The sequence below is a fragment of the Talpa occidentalis genome, unplaced genomic scaffold, assembly GCF_014898055.3.
Source record: "Talpa occidentalis isolate TD23 unplaced genomic scaffold, MPIMG_talOcc4v2.1 talOcc4.14, whole genome shotgun sequence".
NCBI classification, from domain to species: Eukaryota; Metazoa; Chordata; class Mammalia; order Eulipotyphla; family Talpidae; genus Talpa; species Talpa occidentalis.
The window spans coordinates 76715970-76734573 of record NW_023601433.1 but is presented as its reverse complement, the minus strand read 5'-3'; the positions used below and the strand labels follow the sequence as shown (position 1 = coordinate 76734573).

The window sequence follows — 18604 nt, the reverse complement described above, 5'->3', positions numbered from 1 at the left end:
ACCCAAATTCTTTTTTTTTTCTTAGATTGATTTATTTATGCATACAAGAACTGGGGTACAGGACAGAGGTGTGTAGGGTGAGAGGACTCACCAGAGACAGAGTAGGGAACAGAACACGCAGATCGACTGAAATACACTGCTGAGGGGAGCAGCGGGCAAGACAGGAGAGGTCTGCTGTGCCATGTGGGTATCTCCATGACCAGGGATCGAACTCGTGCTGCAATGGTTGCGGGCAGGGAGGCCCTGACCCAAATTCTTTAAGTCAACAAAAAAGGTAAATTGTTTTAATTTTAACATAAGATTTAGATTTAGATTTGAGACCAAATATAAGAATTCACTTTAAAGACAATTAAGGAAATGTGAATATCTACTAAATATTGGACATTATAGAACTACTACTATTAATTTTGTTAACTGTGAGGACACTGGTTATATATGAAAATGACCTTTTCTTTAGAAATACATAGTAACAAAATGTCATAATACCTATATTTATTCTAAATAATATTTACCCAAAAAACAGATGAAGATGGCAAAATAATAATTGCTAAATTGAGTGTTGGGAATATGGGTTCATTATATATTTATGCTTCTTTTCCGTGAGCTTGAAATTTCTCACAATAAAAAGTTTAGAAAGTGGTGGCTCAGGGGTTAAAGTCTCAGTGCTATCAAGCTATCACCAGCCACTGCAACATAAGTTCAATCCCCAGCCATGGAGCTGACCCACATGGCACAGCAGACCTCTCCTGTCTCACCCACTGTCCCCCCTCAGCAGTGTATTTCAGTAGATCTGCCTGTTCTGCTCTCCACTCTGTCTTTGGTGAGTTCTCTCATCCCTGCACCCTCACCCCTACACTTCTGGCCTACACCCCAGCTCTTGCATGCATAGATAAATAAAAATAAATCTTAAAAAAAAAGTTTAGAAAGTCTACATGCAATGTGGTAGCCTGAACTGGAAAAATGTAGGGGGGAAAAGCCTGAAATTTAACTAATTAACAATGTACCAGTGCTAATCTCACAGTTCCAACTAGGAAAAATGTTCGAAAATGTTAGCAGGAAAATTAGGTGAAGGGCATATGGGAGCTCCGTACTCTTTTTGACTTCTCTATAAACTTGATTCTCTATTAAATAATTCCAAAATAAAAAGGTTAACTTTTTTTTAAAGCTAGGGAAGAAACAACAATAAAAAAATAGAAGAAGAAGAAAAAAGGAAAGCAGACAGACAGGCATAGTGAAGCACCCAAACATACTTATAAAAGTCTTCATAGAATCGACCTTTATGATCTTGTCGAATTGAAGCTCGGCTGATTTCAGGAAATTCATCTGAACAAGAGAAAACAAAGCATGTAGATCAGATTGAAAAGAGAAATTCTGGGCCTCCCTGGTGGCGTGAGGGGTTAAGATACAACCTATGAAGCGATCCGCAGCCACTGAGGCATGAGTTCCATCCCTGGCCAGGGAGCTGCCCATATGGTGCAGCAGACCTCTCCTGTCTCGCCCGCTGCTCCCCTCAGCAGTGTATTTTGGTCAATCTGCCTGTTTTGTTCCCCACTCTGTCTCTGGTGAATCCTCTCACCCCCCGCACCTCTGGCCTGTACCCAGTTCTTGTATGCGTAAATAAATCTTTTTAAAAAAGAAAAAGAAAAGAGAAATTCCGTTTCTCTGCTACACTTCTGGGTTGAAGATTAGCATCAGGAAAAAAAAAAAGATAATTATATATCTATATAACTAAGTTTGTTTTAAAATGAATCATAGCCCACAGAATTCTTGCATCCACTAAAGGACTATGCTATTTTCTTTTTTACCCCATTCTCATAACAGAGCAAGTGAGAAAGATAAAGTAATGCAAAGGAAAAAAATGACACAGAATGGTTGGAGGTGTGGTAGGAGAAGCTCATCAAAAATAACTGTAGGAGGCTTACTCACCAAGAGATTTTGCATCATAGAAAGTTCTAGAAAATAGGACCACTGTCACTTCATGACTACAGTTCTTCTCCTAGGCATGAGTAGAGAAGAGGGCTCAGTTTTATTTCATCACTATGAAGCAGCCTACATGAACACAATGGTCTCAATTCTAGGTTTAGCAACAGTACACACTATTGGATGCCATGTAATTGCAGGTTACACAACATAGTGGACAGAGCATGCCTGGGAGTCAGAAGACCTGGACTGAGTCCTGGATCTGAAACTTACCACTACGTGACCTTGGGCAAGTTACCTAAAGTCCCAGGAATGTAGAAAGTGCTTTCAGAACTACAAATCACCAGTAAGCATGGGTTGCGATCTCCTGTCTATTGACTTGACATGAAACAGGTGAGCTCAGCATTAGAGGATCATGATTTGTGCCTCTTCAAAGGTTTTTAATTTCTCTGAACTACCGTTTAGAAAATAAGAATAGAACCCATGGTGGTGGATAGAAGAATCATCCTACCACTGTCATGGGGGCTGTTTGGGATACAGGGATTAAAGTGAAAGCAGTGAATTACCTTTGGTCTGAGATGGGGATTTGTGAAAATAAATACTTCATGGAATCTGGAGATCAATGTTCTAGAAGTAGGATGTTTAAAGATAGCATGGAACTTGGCTTGCACCAGTGAGCCAGCAAGCTCAATTTCAGTTCTTCTTAGGTCTTTTTTTTTTTTTAAAAGATTTTTTTTTTTTTTTAATAGAGGCATGTTTTTTTTTTTTTTTATTTGTTTGTTTGTTTGTTTTGTTTATACATGCACTGGGTACAGTCAGAAGCGTGGGAGGGTGAGAGAATTCACCAGAGCCAGAGCGGGGAGCAGAACAGGCAGAAGGACCGAAGTACACTGCTGAGGGGAGCAGCGGGCTGCAGGAGAGGTCTGCGCGCCATGTGGGACCCTCCTCCGGTGGCCGGGGAGCAGCCGGGGATCGAACCGACGCAGAGGCCGCGGGCAGCTTCGCAACCCAGCGCTCAACCGCTGTGCCACCGGGGAGGCCCTCTTCTTAGGTCTTTAAAGACAACAGCTTATAGGCCTCCCTGGTGGCGCAAGGGATTAAGACACAACCTATGAAGCTAACTGCAGCCACTGTAGCACGAGTTTGATCCCCGGCCAGGGAGCAACACACAAGGTGCAGCAGACCTCTCCTGGCTCGCCCGCTGCTCCCCTCAGCAGTGTATTTCAGTCAATCTGCCTATTCTGTTCCCCACTCTGTTTCTGGTGAATCCTCTCACCACCCCCTCGCTCACCCCTACCCAAATATCTCTGGCCTGTACTCCAGCTCTTGTATGCATAAAAATAAAATAAATCTTGGGCCTCCTTTGGTGGCGCAGTGGTTGAGCGCTGGGCTGCGAAGCTGCCCGCAGCCTCTGCAGCGCCAGTTCAATCCCCGGCCTCCGACAAGGGTCCCACATGGTGCAACAGACCTCTCCTGCCGCGCCCGCTGCTCCCCTCAACAGTGTATTTTGCGGTCTGCCTGTTCTGTTCCCCGCTCTGGCTCTGGTGAATTCTCTCACCCTCCCGTGCTTCTGACTGTACCCAGTGCTTGTATAAATAAATAAATAAATCTTTAAAAAAAAATCTTTAAAAAAAAAGACAAAAGCTTACACTAACCAACCCCATCTCTAATGTAACTGTACTTACTGACTACACAATTCAGCATTTACCATGTAAATATGCAGCACAATGTATATTACATGCCCCCTTACAGTGTTTCACAAATATATCTCAAGGGGACAGAAATTCCTAAGTACAAGCCATGGTACCAAAAGCAAAGTATGAGGAAAGAGCAGACCTTTATTAGTCACCTAATTAATTCACTGGACTCCCAGTGCTCCAAACTCAGCTCCAAACTTACCTGATTTTGGCATAAGTGATATATAGGAAAAACGCCTTACAGTGGGCTCATGTGAGATAACATAGAGCAGAAGTGACATGGCCTGGGATTATAGTACCACAGGAGAGCACAGGGCTATGACCTCAGGCTAGCTCTGAATAAAGAGATGGAACCGGATTAGAATCCTCATGCTGCTTTCACAGACTATTGATTATGAGAAAGTTACCTAACCTCTGTGAGCTGTACTTTTCCTGCCTGTGTAATAGGGACATGAGATTAAGTAAAATAATAATGATAAAACACATGATACCTGATATGTCAAAATACTCAATGAATATCAACTAGGGGCCTCCCTGGTGGCACAAGGGGTTAAGACACAACCTATGAAGCTGCCAAGGCCACTGCATCACAAGTTTAATCCCCAGCCAGGGAGCAACCCACATGGCACAGCAGACCTCTCCTGTCTTGCCCGCTGTTCCCCTCAGCAGTGTATTTCGTCATTCCTCCTGTTCTGAACTCCACTCTGTCTCTGGTGAATCTTCTCACCCCCCACACTTCTGGCCTGTAAATAAATAAATCTTAAAGAAAAAATAACTAGGACTACTCCTATTATGGCCACTGCCATTATTTGAACTCAGAAATGAATTCATAAGCTCCCCTACTCAATTGTGCTACCCACGATTTGAGCTATAAGTTACTCAAAATAGAATATATGAAGAATAAACAAACTTCACCTACCTCATTAAATCAATACAGAGTAGTTACAGAAAATTATTTCATGTTCAAGCTCTTGCTTTAAAATTAAGTTCTTGGAGAGGTCCCTGATGGCGCAAGGGGTTAAGTCTCAGCACTGTGAAGCTATCGTCAGCCACTGCAGCACCGAGTTCAAATCCCCCGGCCAGGGAGTTGACGCACATGGTGCAACAGACCTCTCCTTTCTCACCCACTGCTCCCTTCAGCAGTGTATTTCAGTAGATCTGCCTGTTCTACTCCCCAGTGTCTCTGGTGAATCCTCTCAACCCTCACACTTCTGCTCTACACCCCAGCTCTTATATACACAAATAAATAAAATAAATTTTTAAATAAAATAAAATTAAGTCCTTGATTTTGAAAAAGAAACCATAAGAGCAAAGCCCTACAAACTAATGACTATAGTGTTATTTTATGCCTATAGTTAATCACATATACATATAGACTCTTGGGCTAAAAGACATCTATGGACACAACATTGAAAATAGCCATGATGTTGGCGCGCAGACCTCTCCTGCCGCCCGCTGCTCCCCTCAGCAGTGTACTTCGGTCCTTCTGCCTGCTCTGCTCCCCGCTCTGGCTCTGGTGAATTCTCTCGCCCTCCCGCGCTTCTGACTGTACCCAGTGCATGTATAAACAAAACAAACAAACAAACCAGCAAACAAATAAATAAAGCATGCCTCTATAAAAAAAATAAAAAAAAAAAAAAAAAAAAGAAAATAGCCATGATGTGACCCAAGGTGACCATCTGTTGTGCCCACCCCTAAGGCAGCCCCTACTATGCATTTTCCTTCAGGCCCATTCACAGGCAGACACAAAGGCTTCCTTTCACCCTATTCAGCCACAGGACTGTAGAAGTCTCCTAGCTGGTCTGCTTAATTCTAGTCTGAAAATTCACCAAATTGCCCCTGACTACTGAACTACTCTTCCTCAAATTCCAGCTTTCATCACATTGACCCTCTACTCAAGAACATCTATAGGTCCCACTTCTTATCAAATCATGTTCAAACAGCCTGGCTTGATCTGACCCTATCCCTCTAATACAATCTTATTACCTATTTCCTCAGAAGCCTTCTATGGAGTCAATTAAGATCATACCCCACGGGCCTCCCCAGTGGTGCAGTGGTTGAGCGCCGGGTTTCGAAGCTGCCCGCGGCCTCTGCGGCGCCGGTTCCATCCCCGGCTGCTCCCCGGCCACCAGAGGAGGGTCCCACATGGCGCGAAGACCTCTCCTGCCACCCGCTGCTCCCCTCAGCAGTGTACTTTGGTCCTTCTGCCTGCTCTGCTCCCCGCTCTGGCTCTGGTGAATTCTCTCACCCTCCCGCACTTCTGACTGTACCCAGTGCATGTATAAACAAAACAAACAAATAAAATAAATAAATAAATAAAAATGCCTCTATAAAAAAAAAATTAAAAAAAAAAAAAGATCATACCCTGCACTCATACCCTGTTCACCCTTTTGTTCATACTCTTTATCTGAAACACGCTGTCTTCCTTCACAACCATTCAAAGCTTCCTCAACCTTCCAAGCTAAATTCTAAAGCAAGCCCTAAAACACATGGTTTGCTGTTGTTCCAGATACACAAATCCAATCTCCCTAGGTCTGCAAGCTCTCTAAGGTCAAGCATCTGATTATATTTCTTTAGCCTTCAGAGTTGAAGGTCACTGTTGCCACACTGCTGAAAAAGGAAAATGGGACTTCTATTCCAGGAGACCTAGATCCAATTGAGACCTTACTACATGAAGAGACTTAAAAATACCTTATAAAGGGGCCTCCCTACTGACGCAAGGATTAAACATCAGCACTATGAAGCAATCCACAGCTACTGCAGCAAAAGTTTGATCCCCAGCCAGGGAGGATAAGATCTCTCCTGTCTCACCTGCTCCTCCCCTCAGCAGGGTGTTTAAATAGATCCCCTGTTCTGCTCCCCACTGTCTATGGTGAATCCCCTCACCCCACCACACCCCTGGCCTATACCCCAACTCTTGTATGCATAAATAAATAGATCTTTAAAAAAATAAAATATCTTTTAAAGTAGGGAATATTATTACCTCTAGTTTACAGATAAAGAAATACAGACACAGAGAGACAGAAAACTTCTCAAAGATTAAAAAAGCTAATCAAAGCAGAAGTCAAGCCTGCTTTCACACAAACTCCAGCTCTTTTCTACCATATAATGTGCCCTCAAATAGCTCTTCTATTTAGGTCTTTGATTCATTTTGAGTTCATTTTTGCATATGATGTGAGGTAAGGGTCCAAATTCATTCTTTTGTATATGAATATGCAGTGGTCTCAACCATTTGTTGAAGAGACTGTGCTTTCCCTCATGGGCTGATTTCTGTATGCTCAATTTTATTCTGTGTATCTATCTTGATGCCAGTACCATAATGTTTGGACTGCTTTGGCTTTGTAGTAAGTTTTAAAATTAGGAAGTGAGAGTCCTCTTTGTTCATTTTTTTCAAGGTTGTTTTGGCTATTCAGGATGCCTTACAATTCCACATAAGTTTTAGAATCAGCTTTTCCATTTCTGGAAAAAAAAGGGTCGCCGAAATTTTGACAGGGAGTGTATACATTTGCGATGATTTGCTTTGGGTAGTGCTGCCATTTTAACAATATTAAGTCTTTTAGCACCATGGGTGGATTTTCATTCAATTAGGTCTTCATTAATTTCTTATAGCAATGGTTCATAGGTATTAGTATACGAATTTTGCACACTTTACTCCAAAAAACTTTACTCTCTCTGATGCTCCAGTAAAAAGAATTATTTCCTTTTTAAAAATTAATTCATTTTTTAATTTCCTTCTTGAATTGTTCATTGTTGCTGAAAACAACTGATTTTATGTATTAATTTTGCATCCTAAAACTTTTGAGTCCATTTATTAGGTCTTCTTTGTGGGTTTTAAGGATTTTCTACATAAAGGATATATCATCTGTGAGTAGAGACAATTTTACTTCTTTTACAATATTGGATGCTTCCTACTTTCTTTTCTTGTGTAACTATTTTGGCTAGAACATTGAACACTAGTGGTAAAAGAAGACATCCTTCTATTGTTCCTGGATTTAAGGGGAAAAGTTTTCAGTCTTTTACCATTGAGTCTGACCGCTAGCTGTGGTTTTTTTCATAAATGGCCTTTATCATGTTCTGGTTATTAAGGCAATTTAAATGAGTTTCATCAATTTAGGCTTTACCTAATATATCTCAATTAAAGACAGCTCAATAGAAATAGTGTATTTTTAAAATCTGCATTAAGTAATGGATTGAGATTTAGATCAATAACATTTGGTGCAAGAAGAAACATACCTTCCACTTGGTAAAGAGATCAGCAAGGAAACCATTCACAGCTTTCTCAAAATATAGATCTCCTGAAAAGAAACAATGAGAAGATGAGAATGATCTTTTTTTTTTTTTTTAAAGATTTATTTATTCATACATACAAGAACTGGAACACAGGTCGGTCAGACACGTGGGAGGGTGAGAGGATTCACCAGAGACAGGGCGTGGAACAGAACAGGCAGACTGACTGAAATACACTGCTGAGGGGAGCAGTGGGCAAGGCAGGAGAGGTCTGCCGCGCCATGTGGGATTCTCACCAGCCAGCCGGGATGGAACCTGCACTGCAGAGGCTGCGGACAGCTTCACAGCGCTGCACTCAACCACCTACACCACCAGAGGAGGCCCCGATCTTTATTTCTTGTTTACAATTTCTTCTCTTAGTAAAGTAAAAGGAATGGACCAATGAGAAAGAAGGTAGATCCTTCTGTATCTTAGAAGGAGATAAAGCCTCGGGCCTCCCCGGTGGCGCAGCGGTTGAGCGCTGGGTTGCAAAGCTGCCCGCGGCCTCTGCGGCGCCGGTTCCATCCCCGGCTGCTCCCCGGCCACTGGAGGAGGGTCCCACATGGTGCGCAGACCTCTCCTGCCGCCCGCTGCTCCCCTCAGCAGTGTACTTCGGTCCTTCTGCCTGCTCTGCTCCCCGCTGTGGCTCTGGTGAATTCTCTCACCCTCCCGTGCTTCTGACTGTACCCAGTGCATGTATAAACAAAACAAAACGAACAAATAAATAAATAAATAAAACATGCCTCTAAAAAAAAAATAGCCTTAGCTTAAAAAAAAAAAAAAAAAAAGAAGGAGATAAAGCCTCACCCACTATAAGAGGCCATGACTCCAAAGCAAAATCCAAGATTGAAAAAGTTTTAGTGATTAAAAACCATGTTCTACCTTCAGAATGAGAGAGGACCGGGCCTCCCTGGTGGCACAGGGGTTAAAGACAGCGCTATCAAGCTGTCAACAGCCACTGTAGCACAAGTTCAAGCCCCAGCAGGCCAGGGAGAAACCTACTTGGCACACCTCTCCTATCTCGCCCACTGCTCCCCTCAGCAATGTATTTCAGTAGATCCACCTGTTCTGCTCCCCATTCTCTCTGGTGAATCCTCTCACCCCCTCCTCCTCTGGCTTATACCTCAGTTCTTGCATGCATAAATAAATAAATCTTAAAAAAAAAAAAAAAAAAAACAGAATGAGAGAACCACCTGACCTCTAAATATGATTATTTTAGGGTGATGCTTAAACTTTGCTAGAAGATGATCTGGTAGACCCTAGGCATTCACTGAATTATCATTTGCAGTTCCTGCTATTGATCACCCACAGCAAAAATTAACTTGCAATTTTGCTAAATGAAAATTTGAACTGCACACATCATGAGGCTGGTATGTTGGACACACTATCCATACCTCACAGCAGCATCACTGCTTTCTCCTCATTATATAATAATTCTAATAAATGAGACAAACATGGAGATTTCCAGGAGTGACAGGAAGAGAAATGAAAGGTATGCAAAAAAGTATTGGTTTCTAGTTTAGACTCTTTTTCATCCCATATGGACTTACAGAAAAATTAAAGATGCAATAAGTTAAATTTTTCATGAATACAGCATTTCATGGAATTCATTATATACATACATTTATATTAATTTCAGCATTTGAGGATTTGCAAAGATCCCAGGACACATTTTTAGAGAATGTCAAGAGCTTAGTGTAAAATGATACCAATGCAAGGGAAACCAGAAAATTCTCCCCAGTGGAGTTACAACCAGTACTTAAGAACAGTACCATAAATATCAAAATCCCACATTTCACAGCTCATCTGAATAAATATGTAAACCATAGCCGATGTAGAACGGAACACCACCTGAAATAAAAAAAATATATAACTGTGTTAAAAAACATGAAACAGTAAATAGAAGCTGTTCAACAGGAATATGAAATCCTCATGTTTGCTAAGCTAAAGGGGGCTATGAAAGGAAAAACTCCTGGGGGGTGGGGGGCGGGGAAAGGAGGGCTTGGGGTCAAAATGAGGGGGTTGTAATTGTATGGGGAATATAAAAATAAAATTTAAATAAAAAATAATGTAAAAAAAAAAAAGTAAAAACTATCACTCTTTTAGAAATTGATTTAGTAACATGGAAACTGTTGCTATAATTGTCATGTTATTGTTTCCTGTTACCATAAGCTATTTACCTTAATTGATTTAAAATAATTATCTATTTTTAAAAAAAAGCAAAGGTGTGTATTCACTCTCTGTTTTTAAGATATATACCTTCTGTGGACATGTTTGACAACAATGTACAGAGACTGAACACTACCAAACTGCACATTTTTAAATGATAGACATGGTACACTTCAGGTCATTTACCACCAAGTACCCCTCCACGCACACGCATTGATGGAAGAATTCTCCTAATTGTGACAAGGGACTTCAAAAAGCAAGCTTCATCCCTGGCATGTTGGGCGGTGAGGAGCTTCTAGTAGAGGATAAAGACATGCAAAACACTTGGGCATCCCTGGTGGCGCAAGGGGTTAACCCACATGTTGCAGCAGACCTCCCCTGTCTCTCCCGCTGCTCCCTTCAGCAATGCATTCCCGTGGATCTGCCAGTTCTGCTCCCCACTCTGTCTCTGGTAAATCCTCTTACCCTCCTGTACATCTCTGGCCTACACCTCAGCTCTTGTATGCATAAATAAATAAATCATTAAAAAAAAACATGCAAAATACTGGCCTAGTATGTGCCAGCTGATGAGTTGCCAGTCTAAAAAACTGTGACACATATTGTATACCTCTGTACCCAGAATGCCTTCCAGAAAAGTATAAGTGGATTTCTAGGCTGTGTGCTTTACCACAAAGTCCTTTCCCAATCATTCCTTCTGCCTCTAGGCTCCATAGAGGTTTGATGGAAAGCAAAATACAAGCATCTGGCACACCAATGGTTTATGTGAGACCACATTCCTTAAAGACAGAAGTCTCTGGGGCATAAAAGGCACTCAATAAATTCGCTCCGACTCTCGAACACACAGAAATGTGTGGAGGAAATATCTCTCTTAATATGTCAACTGTGATCATTTCTGGGTATTAGCATTATGAGAGATTTTGCTTCTTTTTGCCTATCTTTAAATTGGGAAACATTTCAGAGAATTGAAGAGAAATATGGTCTAAATCTTTTTTTGTAACAAACAAGCAATGATCTTATAATTTAAAAAGTTAATTTTTTAAAACTGAGCTAACCCTGGTTCATAGCACCGTAAATGTTTTAGTACAGTGTATGTCCAAATGTATGTTACCACACCATGCCTACCACCAAAAAAAGGCTGATTTTTTTTTTAAAGCTAACCTTTTAGCAAACTTTTTCTAGAGATAAAAGCAGACCTTTGGCTGCAAAGGGAGATGAGGGAAATATTTGAGGCAATGTGAATGTTCTATATTAGACCATCGTGGTGGTAGTATACACATTTGTCAAAATTCATCAAACTACACATTTAAAATGAATGTGTTTTATTGTACGAAAACTCCATTTTTGTAAGTTGATTAAAAAGATACATTTCTAGATCTGGGTAACACTCTGTATTTATAAAGCATGTACATAAATACATAAAGCATTATTTTTAGTAATGGACTTGACAGTTTCTTTAAATGTTTTCTACTCTGAAACTATAGAAATGTCAGTTATTGTTATATTTAAATTATCCTCCTCATTTTTGGTCCCTTCCATTTTTGTGGCTTAATTTTTTTTAGGATAAAATTCATATAACAAAACTTGCTATTTTAACATCTACAATTCAAGGACTTTTAGCATATTTCACAATGTTATGCAGTCATCACCATTATCTAATGCCGGAATATTTCCACTCCAAAAAGGAACCACATACCCATTAGCAGTTACTTCCTTCTACCTGCTCCCCTGGCAACCACAAATGTACTTTCTGTCTCTATGGATTTATCCACTGTGAACACTTCTTTTATAACTGGCTTCTTTCATACTTGTTGCATGAATCAATCCCTTTTTTTTTTTTTTAAATTAAATGACATTCCATTGTATGGTTTTACTTTATGTGCTGATGAACATTTTGGGTAGTATCATCTTTTTGGCTATTATGAACAATACTGCCACAAAGATGTGTATGTCACATAAGTTTCAGTGTGAACATAAATATTTTCAATTCTCTCAGGTATACACCTAAGAATGCAGTCCCATGGTAATTCAATGTTTAACCTTTTGAGGAGCTGCCAAAACGTACCACAATGGCTGTACCATTTTACATTCCCACCAGGGATATAAGAGGATTTCACTTTCTCCACATCTTCACCAACACTCACTATTTTTCTTTATAAAAATTTAAATTTGATTATAGCCAAATTAGTGAGTCTGAAGTTATCTCATCAAGGTCGTGATTTACTTCTCCCGTGACTAATAGTGCTAAGTATCTACTCTTGCATTTATTGGCCACTTGTATATATTCTATTTGTATACTTTTTTGGAAAAATGTCTATTCAAACCATTTGCTCACTTTTTTTTTAAAAGATTTATTTATTTATACAAGCACTGGGGTATAGGCCAGAGGCGTGGCAGGGTGAGAGAATTCAATAGAGACAGAGTAGGGAGCAGAACAGGCAGAAGGACCGAAGTACACTGCTAAGGGGAGCAGTGGGCGAGACAGGAGAGGTCTGCAGCGCCATGTGGGAATATCCATGGCCAGGCAGTAATCGAACGAGCACTGCAGAGGCTGCGGACAGCTTCACAGCACTGTGCTCAACCCTCTGCGCCACCGGGGAGGCCCATTTGCTCACTTTTAAATGGGCTGTTTGCTTTCCTTTTGTTCTTTTTTTTTTTTTAAATTATTAATTATTTATGTATGCATACAAGAACTGGGGTATAGGCCAGAGGTGAGGGGAGGTGAGAGGATTCACCAGAGACAGAGTAGGGAACAGAACAGGCAGATTGACTGAAACACACTGCTGAGGGGAGCAGCCAGCCAGCCAGGAGAGGTCTATTGGGCTATGTGGGTCAGCTCCCTGGCGGGGATCTAACTTGTGCTGCAGTGGCTACGGATAGCTTCATAGTGCTGCGTCTTAAGCCCTGTGCCACCAGGGAGGCCCTCCTATTTTTCCTTAAGCGAATCAATCTTTTGTTATATTTGAATGTCTTCCAAAGATACTTTGAAAGCTTCATGTTAATTCTGCTTAACTAGAATGTTAGTTTACATTCTAGTTAGAACTTTTTCTGTATTTAAAATACCTAGATCCTATACTTGACATTTACTTTGTCATTTACCTATCACCATCTATACATCCCTTCATGCAACAATTAGTCTACCTTAATTTGTCTATGTAAAAATAAATTGCAGTCATACATACTCCCTTTCCTTTAAATTTATTAAATCTAATCTTTGTGGGTTGGAAAACTAATTGATGAAACAGGTAATAAAGTCTCAGTGCAATCAAGCTATCGCCAGCCACTGAGGCACGAGTTCTAACCCTGGCCAAGGAGCTACCCACATGGTGCAGCAGACCTCTCCTGTCTGGCCTGCTGCTCCCCTTTAGCAGTGTATTTCAGTAGATCTGCTTGCTCTGCTCCCCACTGTCTCTGGTGAATACTCTCACCCTCACACCTCTGGCCTATACTCCAGTTCTATGTAAAAGTAAACAAAAATTTTAAAAAAGAAGAAAGAAAGAAAGAATAAGAATAAACTCTGAACTAGTTACAAAAGCCTTCAAGGCCCTACATGACCCTCTGGAATCTTTCTACCTCCTCAGGGACATCATTCTCCCTACTCATCACTTATGCTTTTGTTACAATGTCCTCTCACAATTATTTCCTCTGCTTGAAATACTGTGCACCTCACAAATGTATGCTCATTACAGTTGCAAATGTTTTAAAATCTAATACCAAATACTGGAAAAAGTAAAAAACAACTGATGATTTTATGTATTTCTACAAGGAATATAAATTTTCCTAAAATTGAGAAACAATTTTATAATCTTGTAAAGTATAACGTATTACCCAGAAAACACACTAATTATAGATCAAAAAATGTATTAGGGCTTCCCTGGAGACACAGGAGGAAAAGTCTCAGCACTATCAAGCTATCACCAGCCACTGGGGCATGAATTGGATCCCCAGCTAGGGAGCTGACCCACATGGCACAGCAGACCTCTCCTGTGTCACCCGCTGCTTCCCTCAGTAGATCTGTATTTCGGTAGATCTGCCTTTTCTGCTCCCCACTCTGTCTCTGGTGAATTCTCTCACCCCCGCACCTTTGACCTATGCCCCAGTTCTAGCAATCATAAATAAATAAAAACAAATCTTTAAAAATAAATAAAATAAAACATGTATCATTGGTTACCAAAAAAAGTCAGCTAAAAAAGGCTACATAGTGGCCTCCCTGCTGGCTCAGGTGGTTGAGCACCGCACTATAAAGCTACCCACAGACTCTGCAGTGAGGGTTACATCCCAGCCGGCCAGGGAGAAACCCACATGGTGCAGTAGACCTCTCCTGTCTCGCCCGCTGCTCCCCTCAACAGTGTATTTCGTCCGTCTGCCTGTTCTGTTCCCCGTTCTGTCTCTGATGAATCCTCTCACCCGCCCGTACATCTGGCCTATACCCCAGTTCTTGTGTAAACAAATAAATCTTAAAAAAAAAAAAGAAGTGATATATTTGGAAAAAAAAAAAAAAAAAGCTACCTACATTTTTATTTCATTTTAACAAAGTACAAAAATAAACAAAAAATAGTGTTTAGAATAAAAAATATATATGCATTAACATAATGCAAACAACAGGATACTTCAAAGATAAAATATGTACTTAGTGGCTACCTTTAAAGGGAACTGGTTCTCACCCGGGGACAGTCGATAATATCTGCAGATATTTTGGGTTTTCATGACTTGGAGGGTAGTGGGTGGAGGCTGCTACTGGCATCTACTAAGTAGAAGCCAGAGATGCTGCTAAACATCCCACAATGTACACACAACAACCCCCCACGACATTACTGGCATCTGGGGCCAGATAATTCTTTGCTCTAGAGACTGTGCTAAAAATTGCAACATGTTTAGTAGCATCCTCCACACAACCCAGTTGTGACAACAAAAAGTGTCTCCAGACATTGCCAAAGTTCCCTAGGGAGGCAAAAAATCTCCTCCAGTTGAGAACCACTGCTGTCAAAGGAGGGAGAGAGATGGGAACAAGGAAGAGCAAAGAGGTGGTTTCATCAGCATGGGTGATGTTTCACAGTGGCTAGGCTTGGATTTTTCCAGTCAGAACAGAGTTTGGAAGGAGGAGATTCCTTTGCAAAGATTTCTCTTCATGAGCACTAAGACAATCTTCCACTTTTGTAATGGATTAGTGGGCTTAGGAGCCTGCAAGCTACACACTATCTCTACATCTTCTGATTAAATATGAGCAGAAAATGAAGATCAACCCCAAACTGGAAAGATCCAACTGTGAAAGATTAGAATTGGGGGGGGGTCCCTGACAATATTACCTACTGGGCAGATAGTAGCAATCATGAGATTATCAATGTTTTGCTTATTTCTCTGGGGTTTTTTGTGTTTTGTTTTGTTTTTTTAATTTCAGGACTTAGACATTATGGTATGGGAGAACAAAACCAAAAAAGCATTTCATAAATCTTACCCTGGTATCTTCACTGATGTAACCACACATGACCTTCTCATTCTTGACCCACAGCTCACCAGCCTGTGCCCTGAAAGGATACACACACACACACAAGTTATTACAAGTCTTACAAAAACCAAGAAGAAATGGGAGTGACTTCTGGATGCTTTGCTCTACTCTGTTACTTATACCCAAAAGATGGAGCACTATTTACGATAGCTAAGATAGGGTCTCCCTGGTGGCACAGGAATTGAAGTCTCAGTGCTACCACAGAGAGGATCTGAGTTCGATCTCCGGCCAGGGAGCTAACCCACATATGGTGCAGCAGACCTCTCCTGTCTCGCCTGCTACTCCCCTCGGTGGTGTATTTCAGTCAATCTGCCTGTTCTGCTCCCCACTCTGTCTCTGGTGAATCTTCTCATCCTTGCAGCTCTGACCTACACCCCAGTTTTTATATGTTTAAATAGTAAAAATAAACCTTTAAAAAAATAGCAAAGATATGGAGACAACCTAAATGCCTCAAAACATATGATTGGATCAAGAAGATATGGTATATAAACACAATGGACTATTATTCAGCAATCAAAAAAGATAAACTCATGTCATTTGCAGCAACATGGATGGAGCTGGAAGGCATTATGCTTAGTATAATAAGTCAGAAGGAAATAGGAGAACATTGCATGGAAAGAACATAGGAAAGGAACATAGGAAAAGAACATAGGAACATGTATAGAAGGAACATAGGAAACATGTATAGAAGGAACATAGGAACATGTATAAAAGAACATAGGAACATGTATAGAAGGAACATAGGAAAAACAAACAAGGGATAGGGTGGTGGTGGGGGGGCAGGGAACAGCAGGCAAACAATAAATCAGAGACATTCAGCTGGGGAGGGAGAAGGAGAAGGACCAAAACATGGGAGGGAAGAGCACAAGAGATTATGGTAATGGTTCACAGATGTCTCAGTGGTGGTAATTTTATGGGGATTACACCTGAGAGGAGAATGAATAACACTGTGAAAAGTATATAAATAAAAATATAGAGAGATATACAACATAAAGCATGAACCCTAACAAAAACTATGGACTTAGTTAATAATGTGTCAATATGGGTTAATGAATTACAACAAATGAACCACACAAAATCAAAATGCTAATAGTGAGGGAAATTGGAAGAGGGATATAAGGGAACTCTGTACTATTTGCTCAATCTCTATAAATCTACAAATGCTTTTTTTTTTAAAGATTTATTTATTTATGCATACAAGAGCTGGGGCACAGGCCAGAGATGCAGGGGGTGAGATGATTCACCAGAACAGAGTGGGGAACAGAACAGGCAGACTGACTGAAATACACTGCTGAGGGGAGCAGGCAGAGAGACAGGAGAGGTCTGCTTTGCCATGTGGGTTGCTCCCTGGAAGGCTGGGGATCAAACTTGTGCTGCAGAGGCTTCCGATTGCTTCATAGTGCTGTGCTTAACCCACTGCGCCACCAGGGAGGCCCTACAAATGCTTTAAAAAAAAAGAAAAGAAAAAGGGACTCCCTGGTGGGCAGCGGTTGAGCGCTGGGCTGCAAAGCTGCCCGTAGCCTCTGCCCACAGCAAGAGTTCCACATGGTGCGCAGACTTCTCCTGCCACGCCCAGCTGCTCCCCTCCGCAGTGTACTTCGTCAGTCTGCCTGTTCTGTTCCCCACTCTGGCTCTAGTGAATTCTCTCACCCTCCTGCGCTGCTGACTGTACCCAGTGCTTGTATAAATAAATCTTAAAAAAAAAAGAAAAAAAAATACCTTACACCCAAAAGACCCAGCCAGGTAAGATATCCAGAGAGCATACTGAGTTTGTACAACAGGAGCTCTTAATCTAGGAGTTCACAAATGACGTTTAGGTCTAAGGGTAGGCTTCAGGAAATCCATGAATCCTCTGAAATGATATGCTAAATTTTCTGGGCAGCCAGGTATTAAACTTGTGCTTTAGATTGCTTCATAGTGCAGTGGTTAACCCCTTGCGCCACCAGGGAGGCCCAAGATTATTTTTTAAAGATTTTTTTTTCTTTTACATTTTGTTTTTTTTAATTAATATTTTATTTTATGTAATTCTTACATCATTTTTCATTTTTGCACAATGTATGCATTTTCATTTTGGTTATATTCCCCATACAATTACATCCCCCCCTTATTTTGACCCTAGTCTTTCCTCTCCCCCGCCCCCCCACCGTCGTGAGTCTCTGGTTTATAGTGGCTTGTTGATTTTGATTTTCACTTTGTATTAATTAGTCTTTTTCCTGGTCCCTTATTTAGGTTTTCTAAATTCCTGCTATGAGCGAGACCATCCGGTATTTTTCTTTTTCTTTCTGACTAATTTTGCTGAGCATGATCCCTTCTAGCTCCATCCATGTTGCTGCAAACTGCATGTGTTTATTTTTTTGATTGCTGAGTAATATTCCATGGTGTATATGTACCACATCTTCTTGATCCAGTCATCTATTTTTGGGCATTTGGGTTGTTTCCATAGCTTAGCTATTGTAAATAGTGCTGCTATAAACATAGGGATGCAGGTGCCCTTTGGAATTAATGATTTATTTATTTAGGGTAGTCCCTAGTGGCACAAGGGGTTAAGTACAGCACTGTGAAGCTATCCACAGCCTCTGCAGCACAAGTTCGATCCCTGGCTGCCAAGACAGCTATCCATATGACGCAGCAGACCTCTCCTGTCTTGCCCGCTGCTCCCCTCAGCAGTGTATTTCAGTCAGTCTACCTGTTCTGTTCCCCACTCTGTCTCTGGTGAAACCACTCATTCATTTTTTTAAGGATTTATTTATTCATACATACAAGAACTGGGGTATAAGCCAGAGGTGCGGGGGGTGGGTGGGAGAGGTGAGATGATCCAAAGAAAATCAAATGTTAATCTTTTAAGAAAAGAGACTATTTCAAAGGCAGGGACCCAAAGTAGTGAAATTCTTTCATATACCCTTAACTTTTTACTACATTACCAGTTTAAAAGGCTAAGTTATAAAGAAATTCTTTAATAATAACAACTTCTAGTTACACAATTACCATTTTTCCCTGTATGAGATCCATAGCATCTTTTTTTTTTTTAAAAAATAGAGGCATGTTTTAT

General features: G+C 40.8%; 1 protein-coding gene across 11 annotated transcripts in view; it reads right to left on the bottom strand.

The window, feature by feature from the left end:
* DEPDC5 (DEP domain containing 5, GATOR1 subcomplex subunit) overlaps positions 1 to 18604 on the bottom strand; it is a 110145-nt gene that overhangs the window by 80417 nt on the left and 11124 nt on the right. For all 11 annotated transcript variants that reach the window (XR_005125153.1, XM_037510960.2, XM_037510958.2 and 8 more), the window contains exons 8-12: positions 15505 to 15574; positions 9656 to 9734; positions 7851 to 7912; positions 1927 to 1996; positions 1251 to 1323 (exon numbers count right to left, since the gene is read on the bottom strand). Coding sequence is in view for 10 of the 11 variants with exons in the window: in XM_037510960.2 (XP_037366857.1) it covers positions 1251 to 1323; positions 1927 to 1996; positions 7851 to 7912; positions 9656 to 9734; positions 15505 to 15574 (354 nt within the window). In the remaining variant the exon portion in view is untranslated. The remainder of the gene's footprint in view (positions 1 to 1250; positions 1324 to 1926; positions 1997 to 7850; positions 7913 to 9655; positions 9735 to 15504; positions 15575 to 18604) is intronic.